This window comes from Perca flavescens, chromosome 8 (genome assembly GCF_004354835.1).
Source record: "Perca flavescens isolate YP-PL-M2 chromosome 8, PFLA_1.0, whole genome shotgun sequence".
NCBI classification, from domain to species: domain Eukaryota; kingdom Metazoa; phylum Chordata; class Actinopteri; order Perciformes; family Percidae; genus Perca; species Perca flavescens.
In genome coordinates, this window is record NC_041338.1 from 29,601,814 (window position 1) to 29,613,372 (window position 11,559).

An 11,559-nucleotide genomic window follows, 5' to 3' on the forward strand; every position below is an offset into this window, starting at 1 on the left:
GCAATGTTAAAATGAAGTATATCCAATTGTAGGTTATGCATAGTGCATGCAACAGTAGGCTATATACTTTTGCAGACTCTTGCAAAAGGTGTCATGGTGGGTGTCCTGCACCGTTGCCGCGCGTCGACCTGCCGGCCTTTTCGGCCACGGTGAAAAGGCAATCCATCTGATTGGCTGTTCCGCCTGAAAAGGTTAACCCTTCTTATATACGGTCTATGGTTTAACCCAAGGGGGTAAGCTTCACTTCAGAACGCGAACCTCCGATGGCGCCATTTTGTTGCTACAAAGCGATCACCTCTTGTTAGCATCACACTGACCGCCATTTTTTTTTTTACGTCACTTGACTGCGAATAACTTTACATCTGAAGCGTTTAAAGACTCTATTTGTCCATTGTTTATTTCTAAAGAAACACGACAATGTATAAAAGGCTCCATTACCTTGTACCTCACGTTATGGCTCCGTAGTAAACGTTTTTGAAAAAATAGGCTAACGATTGTGTCATAACCAAGTGACTTACTGTCGCACAGTAGAGGAATTACCGTTTAGTACAGGAGAAGCTCGCAGGCAGTTTCGACTTACATTAGCTGTTTAGGTTTAATTACTAATGTTAACTAACATGTTAGTTAGCAATAATTAGCCTGTGCTTATGTTATCTCCTTACATATACCTACGCTCTCCGTCTCTGTAAGATTGGAAATGATTGAGATTTCTCTTGTCACAGCTACCAGAAGACTTACAACTTTCAGACACGTTGCTCACGTCACATTTACGTTGTCTCTGTCAGTTGGAGACTGCGCAGTAAAGCAAGAGATCACCGGAAAAGTGCTTCTAATAGCCTTCACTGGTCTCCGTCCAGAGCAACGGGGTCTATTGGTCCATTATATACTGTCTATGCTTTAACCTATAGACAGTATATAGGGTTTGACTCCGCCAGATGGGTGGAAAACTGGAGCTCGCGAGATCAGGACGGTCTGACGAGGCTAGAAAAGGTTAGTGAGGAAAGCAAACAAACAACTGTGAGAGCGACTGAAGACTGCTAGAAACGTTTTGTCACCGCCCCCTCCTGCTACTGCTGCTGCCGCCTCATCAGACGAACGCGAACGCGGCGCGCCTCCGTTCGCGTAAAAAACCTTTGGCTCCGTTTTTGTCGGACTGAAGAGTCGGTGCATGTAGACAACCGAGTTATTACAGCTAACTTCATTTTAAATCCTTCCCAGAACTCAGTGAAAACAACATCAAACTGTCAAAGGTGAGTTAAGACTTTTTTTTTTCTGTTTCTTTACAATTCTCACTTTGTCAGCTAGTTAAAAATAGCGTGACTTACTTTTATGTTACATTCCCGTTTATGTACAGGGGATGAGGGAAAGAAGACACCGCGGGTTTAAAGTAGCCTATAAAAAAGTTAAAAAGAAATGTAGAGTAGGCTATCCCTTATTGTAGTTTGGCTCAAATGATAGGCTACACAGCGCCAGCGCTTGCTCAGGCAACACACGATTGACTATACAGCCTTTTTTAATAAAATTGTTCATCATTAAGCGTCAATGTTCATTCCTGTAAAACATGATGAAATCCGTCCACAATTCATACAGTTTTCTGTATGTTTTCTGTTTCATAAAGCTTCCTTGCTATGGAAAGCCCCTTAATTTCCTAGCTGTGACGAAGGATGGTCTCAGGTCAAATTGGCTTTCAGAGAAGCATCAACAGGAACGGTAGCCTACACTCGAAATTCAGTTCGTAAAAGCTTCGGACGAGATTGCGGTTGCAGAAAGATATTGTAGTATTTTGGTGTTGCAGGGCCTATCTCAACTTTATTTTGCAGTGTTTGCAATCAACTGCCATTAAGTAATGCCGATATTTATTGTTAGTTTTACATAATACCTTTTTTTTTTTTTTGTGGTTTGCACTGTAATCTCGTTTGGCATTGCTTCTCATTGTTGTATAATGGCGGAGAGTAACGTTACTGTACGTTTAATCGTTCAACCAGGGTGTAATCCTGCGTTCACAGTATTGTTATCCGATTCTTCATTCTTCCACTTTCTTTGGTCACCTCTAACTTCTGTAAACATTCAAATATCAAAATGTTCAGCTCTTTAAGCACACATGATGTGACTTCTTCAACATTTGTTCTGCTATTTATACCTTTTTAAAATATTAAGCTTTAAACACATTTTCCTTCTCCAATTAGGGACTGTTCGTTATTTATTTAAGGGATCACTGGAGGAGTTCTGGGACCTTTAGCCAAAAAAAGACATGACCCTCCCCTTGCCAGTAAAAAAATTTCTATGACCTTCCAATACAATTTGGAAAGAAGGCATGACCTTCCCCCAATAACTTATTAATACCTTCTGTCCTGGTTTGAGCTTGGCAAATACAGATTATTATGGTTTTTTAACAGCCATGACATACGTAACCAAACCTCTGCAATCTCATCTGACGCATCCCACTCCTCTGTTATGGTGTGGTGGTTATTTCAGTAGATTTACTCACTAACGTTGTTGTGGAAACACAATAAGCATGGAAACTAAATGCACACTTCCTGGATTACTGCATTACTTCAAATACTATAAACTAGTATTCACATGAAATAAAACAATAAAACATTGAGACTATTCACCAAAGCACTCTGGGTAACATTCAACACACAAACTGGTTGCTATGGACTCGTCACTAGGCTTCCTCCACTTCCCCGTTTAAACAAAGTGGAATAAACGTATAAAAACCCGCAATCAATTAGTAAGCTGACATCAAATGTGGCATTTAGGAAACCTTTATTGCAACCTTGGCACGGTAAGATGTCCAGATAGTGCAACAGTCATTTTCGTTTTTTACGTTCTGCTGCTCGCATCGTTAGCCAGTGTATGAAATCAGATGTATTACCTACCACCATTTAATTGTTTTGTGTTATTTAAGATATTTATAAAATATCTGATCTTGCCAGACGTAATTATATTCCACAAATTTTTTAAACAATGCAATTATATCCATTTCAGCCACCAGGGGGGCAGCTCCCCCTGTCCCACAGCAAACTCATGGGTCAGACCCATCTGGTAGCGGGGGCCAAGACAGAAAAATATGCACCAAACAAGCCACTTTGAAATTTTTCTGTTTCATCAATAAAAAAGTTGGGTGATCCCCCGGACTGAAAAATGTTGGATGACCCTCCCCTCAATAAAGAATAAAAAGACATGAGCCCCCCCTATTTTCCTCCGGTGGTCCATACCATAAATAACGTCCCTTTAAAGTCTGAAAAAAAGAAGGCTTCCAATCCTCTTCTACTTCAAAATCTATCTCCTACTTCATACTTTCACCTACAGACACCAGTCAAACTTGAACCATTCACAAAAACTTCACCTATTTGGGTCTATCTCAGAAGTTTTTGTTTTTGTGAACATTAAGTTTAAGTTTAGTGTTCCTTTCAGGAAGTTTATAATGGGTGTGTGTATTGCTTGGTGGGCAGTGACGGACTGGGATCAAACAACCTGGTCTCACAGAATTCCGTGAAATGAACACGACCCCTTACCTCAAAATCTGTGGCAGTTTCACGGATTCGAAACCTGAGACCAGGTTGGATCAAAAAACGGCCCTGCATGGCATTTGCAGCACATCGGCCCTATGCTGGTCAATAACCTAGCTTGGAAATTAGTAACTCTGCCTTCCGAGTGAATCTTTCCACGCACCTCGCAGCAGAACAATCTTGAATAGCTGTGGCTGCATGCATAAAATAACTTATCAAAATGAAATGACAACAGTTCCAAATCTTCCTCCATTCGCTGCCCATGTTAATCATCCTTGACATTTCCACACAAAGGCACAGCAAACCACTTTTTTGGATCGCTGCAATGCCCACACATCCCTTAATGGCAGCAGTCTGACACAGGTGATCACAGGCGTCGTTAGCTGATTACAAACATCAGAGATCAATATGGCTATTATTCAACTTTTAAAGATATATTAATTAAAACAATTATCACTTTTCCACATATCTTACAACTTCACCTTCTTCTTACACATTTTAACCAGCAATCCACTTTAGTATTAGCTTTTCAAAAAACCTTTAATTATTCCACTTCTTTTTTACATTAGTGGTGTTATTCAACTTGTCAATGGAAGTCATACCAATTAAAACAATTCCCACTTTTCCAACTATTCTCACTACATTACATAAAGACTCCAGCTGATGCGTGCCTGTTAACAGGTGGAGCCATCGGAAAAAAATTGATTAAACAATTATGATGTTGGCTTTATGATCAGTTCAGTATGTAGGCATACTGACACACAACAAAGGAAACATTAAAGACACTACAGGTTTATCTAAAAACAAACAGTAATGTAGTCACACTACTCACTCTTACAGATTTAAGCTATTAATCCAGTTTAGCTTTAGCAATTTAGCTATTCAGCATTCACACACATTTTCTGCAGGAAATGCATTTTCTGGTCGGTGTTGCTTTACAAGCCCTGAGTGCTGTCCTTAACTTGACAATTATTAGTTAATTGTTCTTTGTAGGCAGCGTTTATTTTGGCTACTAGATTGGTAATATTTTGTCGTTTGAATAAAAAAGAGCAATTCTGTAGCTCAGAAATAATGCATTCAGCTGATTAAGCTGTATTAGCTGATTTGATTCTATATTGTTGCATTTTACTTATGTGCAAATCCACGTTTAAACAGAGATTTGAGTAATATGTCTTCAACTATTTCATTTCTGGTTATCTGCTTTGAATTGAGCATCTATTATAATATTTTTATACATGACTAAAATGTAAGTCATGTCTAAAAGAAACATAAACCTACATATTATTAAGTATATTTTTTGCATTGTATACCTGTGAGCATCTAGAGTCCTATTAACAAAATCAAGGTAAACTGTATTAACCCACATTCTGGTGGTCTAAGTGCAGATAAAAAACATACACAAAGCAGTCATCATAAAAACAGACATAAATCCAAATATAAATATTGATTTTAAATATAAATATGTATGCCATTCAACCTCCTCCATCCCCCTAACATACACACCCACATATGCATACAATCAGGGAGAGTATTTCTAGACACCGTTGCTCTGATATAAACTTCCACAGACACACTCACTATGTGGGTGCACACACACCGAGCACTTTCAAGTACCCTCACTCTGGCATACGCTTGCACACGCACTCAAATACTACGATGTGCAGTGGCCTACAGGATTATAATCCACTCATAAATCAATGTATATTAGACCATAAAAATATTGCGAACAGATTACCATTCTTCATAGCCCTGACCAAAATACCATGTTTCAAATTGTTAACTGAAAACTACTCTAATAAAAAGGGAAGCAGTGGTAACTAGAGCAAACAAAATAGTTACCACACAACACTAAGTACAACACATTTCCTCTGGAAGGAAGTAAAGGTTTGCACAATCCGGTACACCAACTCTAGTATTTATGCAGAAGCTGCTAAACTTGCACAAGGCACCATCAATTCTCCAGTCCTTTTAGCCTGCACGTTCCTCATGATGTGTGAAATAAACACACCAGTGTGCCAGCCATTTCCTGAGAGACGAGAAAAACACAGGGGGCAACAGACAGGAAGGTCGCACCCTACCTTCACCATACAGTACATCCATGACATTCACCTGTAACATTTCCTTTTATAGCTATTCAGTTTTGAAAGCTTACTGTTTTGATTATTATTTTGAATTCATTGTCAGACATATCAGACATAACTGAGGGGTGCACTAGTTTATGTTCAAATCAATTTCTTTCAATTCTTGCAGATGGCTGATTACGAAACCATCGTTTTCTTTGACCTGGAGACCACTGGATTAGGTAACATTAACTTCATGTCTGTTTGTCTTATTAATACTTTGAAGTCATGCTACTTACTATACTGAATTCTATGTCAAAATAATAATTTTATGTGCTACCATTGTCATTGTGTAGAAAGCGTGACTAAAATCACTGTCCTTTATTTGTATCTTCAATTAACCCATTTCATCAATTTGCATGTAGTCAACTAACGCAGTGGTTCCCAACCTTCCCCCCTGAAACTGAAGTTTCTTTTTTGATGCAGAGGAGTTATCAGCACTTTTAACCCCGGACCCCAGGTTAGGGAACCACTGAACTGTTTGTTTTTAGATAAACCTGTAGTGTCTTTAATGTTTCCTTTGTTGTGTGTCAGTATGCCTACATACTGAACTGATCATAAAGCCAACATCATAATAGTTTAATCAATATTTTTCCGATGGCTCCACCTGTTAACAGGCACGCATCAGCTGGAGTCTTTATGTAATCAGGAGGATATGATGACACGATGCAGACACAATGTCTGCCAAACCACAAACTAACCAGAGATGTTCTTCCGTCCTCTGCTACATGGCAGATTTATATGGAAGTTTACTGTCAAAGCTCTTGAATCTTTGAAGCAACCGTGTGGCTGAAACCAGAAGCTGACAGCAGGACAGATTTTATTTTGACTTCCTGGGTCTGTGGTTTTGATTTTGTGTGTTAAAGGACTCAGAGGCTTCACGCTTTACCATCACGCATTTATCAGGATGTCATGACAGAAAACTCTTTTAATGTTTCATTAGTATGTGCATGCAATGGCTGCACAGCAGAAAGCACCACCTATCCAAATCACAATATATATATATATATATATATATATATATATATATATATATATATATATATATATATATATATATATATATCACTATATATCACTGTCAGCTGATCTGTAGAGAAAGTATGACTGTCAGCTGTTCACACTGATGAAGAAATGTTAGGAGAAGATTGACTCAGAGACTGAAGAACATGAATGAGACTCTGATGACTAATGCAAAAGCATTTAATGAACCTTGATTGAGGAAAATTAGGATTAAGCAATACAAGTAGGGATGTCCCAAAATCGATTGCAAGTATTGGATCGGAGCTGATGTGGGCATTTTTCGATTACCGTATTCCGATCATTTACATGAGCTTGTAGCGATCGCCACCTTTAATCACACACACCCTGCTCCACAGACACACTGCCTGGAGGCTGGCACTTTCAAACCAAGATGGCGCACAGCCAATCACCACTGTCCGTCCACAGAGTGTCTCATAGCTTGCCAGTCCTTCTGTCTTTCTTAGTCATCCGTTTTACAGAAGCTGATTACCAGTACATCAATTCTCCACACTTCTTCCATAATTTCACCAGGAAACCATTTTACAGGCTGTTATTCCCTGGAGCCGATGTCAGAGTTTAACGCAAGAAGAAAATCTAAATTGACTATTAAGCGCAAGAGGCGTCACTAAATTTAGTTTCCACTGTCCAGCGGGGAACTTGAGACTTTATTTTTTGGTTGCGGGTTTACTGGGATCCTAAAGAAAACTGTTTTGGTGTTGAGAGAAAAAAAAATCTGAATCAGAAAAGGTTTTATTGCCACAATAAGTACACTCGTGGAATTTGCCTTGGTGGTGAAAAGACTCATTTGCCGCACTAAATGTATTAAGCTCAAGACATATTTAGTTTCTTTGTTTACTTAGTTATTTTTGTAAACAAAAAAACGGTTTGCAGCTCTATTATCTGAGCAAATACAAGTATTGGATCGGGACTCAGTATCGGCAGATATTCATGATTTAAAAAATTGGATCGGGATTGGGGGCCAAAAAAGCAAATCGAGACATCCCTAAATACAAGTTAACCACAAAGTATAGGTTCATCTTATGCCACCCCAACTCTGAAGTTCCTACAGTAGTACAGATCGCTCTAAGGTGTTTGCGTATGTTTCTCCTCTGTGTCTTCTCTGTGTGTGTATGGAGTGTAATCTATCTCCTATGGCCTTGATAGTCAGGAAGGACGGCAGGCAGGATGGTTTCTTGTCAGAGCAGCTGCTTCTTCTCCAGTCATCTTTGAGACACAGAGTTGAACACTTTGTCTGAGACAGCTTGTGACTTACTGCTGTTATGTTGGCCACTGATTTGGGGTACCTCCTTCTCAATTTACCCAGCATGAGAGAGTACACTGAAAATTCTCTCCACCAAAGATGTTAACATTGTAATCTATATGAAGAGCTAATACGCACCATGCTGTACATGGGGGTGGCGGTAGCTCAGTCCGTAAGGAGTTGGGTTGGGAACCGGAGGGTTGCTGGTTCAAGTCAAGAGTGTGGACTGATAGCTGGAGAGATGCCAGTTCAAGGTGCTGTTATGCAAGGAACTAAATAAATGTAAAATATATGTTGTAATTTCTCCATTGGGGCAGCAACAGCTCAGGGGCCCTGTTCAGCAGTCGCTGCTGACTCACTCTGACACCTCTCCATTAGTGCATGTATAGGACCTGAATCTGTGTGTATTTCAGGCCTGTGTTGAAGTGGGTGATAACAACTTAGTGTAAATTGTAATTAAATCAATAAAGAGTACACATTATAAGAAATTAAATTATAAATTCCATGCCACTTGTAATTAAATTGAAAAAAATCAATCATTTTCTTACATGATCTGGTATTCTTTTTCTGTTCTATAATAATCAGTGAGTGTTGTAAAATAGGTTTCAAATCAATAACTGCAGTTAAGGCCTTGAGTCAAACGTTTTTTTTTATTATGACTGGTAGGAAATTCCAGAGATAAGGGGGGCAAAGGATCAGACTAAAACATTGCAGACCAGAGTTGGGGAGTAATAGACAGATTATCTGTAACCAAGGGTGTATGAAAAAGCTCTTAACTTGAGAGATTTTGAAGGACATGGAAAAATACCGAACAGAGTTTCTTTGACTATTGAAGAAGTCTATATTGATTAAATAGAGAGGTTTTTATAGGTTTCTCCTACCATTGAAAGAATGACAAAATTATCTAATTATGCTATATATTCCACACAATAAAAACAGATGCACCAGATAAAGCTTTTTTCACACATACAGGCAATTAGCTTCTCGTTCCTCGCCTTAAAGGGCCGTCCACACCAAGAACGATGACTATAACCATAACTATAATGGTGTGAGCATCCACACTGCTGAGCGATAATGTTCTAAAAACAGTGACGTCAAGCATGCACTGCATGCTCTAGCTGATAATAATACATACAGCCTATGGCATAGGCAGAAAAAGTATTTTGGGCGGGCCAGTACAAAAGTGAGTGGGCCTTTTTCAAAAAGACGTAGAAGTAGCAAAAAGTCAAACTGAAAAAACATTTATACTGCATTACATTTATACTGCATTACAACGGCAATAGCAGTACTGTCTACATGTTGCTCAACCAACAAAGCTCAGTCTAAAAAGTTTGTACACAACAATATAGACAAAAACCTGTCGATTTTAACCTATTGAGGCTAAAATGTATTTGCACCGGCAGGACCAGCAGCATTGGCTCTGCACAGCACTGTTATAAAATTAACCATTTTATTGCACAAAGTGGCAAACTAAACATGAACCCAAACAGCGGAGAAGGTGTGTACATACTGCATGACATAGAATAGCCTACATCAGACAGAACTCGCACATGTAAAATTACATATCCTTTGTGCATTCATAACAACATTGTTGCTTCAGGACTATAGTCAGATCATGAGCAGCAAATGCGCTACCAGCAGTAAAAGAAAATCAAAGAATGAGAACTTCCAGCCAAGCATTGTTTGAATTATGAAAGATATAATAAAAGTGGCCAGCAAAGCGCCAATCAAGGACATAACCGGTTTTATAATTTAAAATATTTTATCCCACATTTGGGTTGGTTCCTCCTTTAATCCATCCCTTTTCTACTTTCAGACACTGCATCGTGTCACATCACCCAGCTGTCGGCCGTTTGTGAAGAGAACGAATTTAACGTCTACACCCTCCCCCGCCGGCCCATCGAGCCGCGCGCCAGCGAGCTGACGGGCTTCACCGTCTATCGTGGCCGGCTGTATCTCTGTGGAACACTTGTTAGGACCGTCTCTCTCGTTCGTGCTCTCAAGTCTTTCATCAACTTCCTGAGCGACTTCCGCGGCCCCGTGCTGCTGGCGGCCCACAATGCAAAGAGGTTTGATGCACTCATTCTCAGCAGATTGCTGCGAAGGTTCTCCCTCTGGCAGAGGTTCCAGCAGGTGGTGTCTGGGTTTGTGGATACCTTAATGCTAAGCAGGAACTTGTATCCTCGTCTGGGCATCAAGTATTCTCAGGGTTCTCTGGTCGACTACTTCCTGGAAGAATACTACGATGCCCATAATGCATTGGAGGACGCCAAGATGCTGCAGAAGCTGTTCAACTTTTGGGAACCCGACAGCTGGGACGTTGCGGACGTTACCTTCCCCACTGAAGAATTTTAAAAAAGCTACAGAAAACAACAACAATCAGGCCACAACAACTAAACCATGTAATTCCAGTTGGTTGGTTGGTTGGACAGACTGATATTGTGAACTTTAAGAAGAAAATGACGTTTGAAATGATGTTTGAAAGTAGTTTGAATGTCTTTTCCAGTTCCAACACATTGAGTATCTTGAAACATTTATGATCCTTTTCAATATACGATGCACCGTTAAAGTTGCCCTGTTACTGTATGTGACATACATATACGGTTTCTCACTCAAACACATTGTGTGTATCCTTGAGGCCTAATGAAACAAAGATGATTATTTTATATATATTTTAAATTCAGTATTTTTAACATCCACACTCACTAGCTTGTAGTCTGTTTCTTCACTGACTTTGCTGGCAAATGTTTTGCGTTTCCTTGCATGTTACAGCCACCAACAAGAATGTGTGTCCATTGCCACATCCTACAGGGTACCTTTTTAATGGAGCATATCCTACACTTTGTTTGGGTGATTAGCAGCATCTGCCTCATTTGTGTATTACAATCACTGGCTCATTCATCAGCTATTTGGCTACCAGCGGACTAGTAACAGCCAGTCATATTTATGCAGATGTATGGAGCAGCCATTAAAAGTACACAAGAGTATGTGGACAGGGCTATGTACGTACTTTTGGTCACGTAAAGGTAGATATGCTTCCTTCCATTTCACACCAGTTTGAGGTCAGACCTGGGAATTAGGTCACACCAGGTTGACTGTAAAAACATATTTCATGGGGTAGGGGGACTTTGCCAACAATGTCAGTACCAATACTGTGTTGGACTGTGATGTCCGGTTTCACAAGGACACTCTTGTATTGTATTTAGAGGTTATATCAGAATAGGTTTACATGGTTTAATTTTCAAAAAACACCATGTTTTTGTTGTACTGCACATTGCTGCAGCTCCTCCTTTCACCCTGTGTGTTGAGCTCTCTGTTTTAGCTACAGAGTGAGGCATCTCACTTCTATTCCATCTTTGTTGGGAGTCGCACATGCACAGTACCTAGGTAAGGACTACTAGCCAGTCAGAAGCAGAGTATAAGGGTGTGCCACGCTTGCAGCTAGGCGAGCATTATAACGTGTGTTACAAAGACAAATAGAGCTGTTTTCTGTTGGAGATGGTAAGTCCCTTTGGGGTGGACTTTGGGCTTTTTCACTTTGTAAACCTATAACATGCACAAATAAAGATATATATAACACATTAAAGGAAAGGGAAAAAGCCAAAAACTCGAACACCCCCTGAAGCTGGATTGTCCTAGC

At 39.7% G+C, this 11,559-nt stretch overlaps 1 protein-coding gene across 1 annotated transcript; it reads left to right on the top strand.

The window, feature by feature from the left end:
• Positions 1-906: 906 nt before the first annotated feature.
• On the top strand, positions 907-10,906 carry LOC114560459 (exonuclease DPD1, chloroplastic/mitochondrial). Its single transcript, XM_028585845.1, has 3 exons — positions 907-1,250; positions 5,766-5,817; positions 9,736-10,906. The coding sequence occupies exons 2-3, from the start codon at positions 5,766-5,768 to the stop codon at positions 10,272-10,274; spliced, it is 591 nt and encodes a 196-aa protein (XP_028441646.1). The 5' UTR covers positions 907-1,250; the 3' UTR covers positions 10,275-10,906.
• The last annotated feature ends 653 nt before the right edge of the window (positions 10,907-11,559 follow it).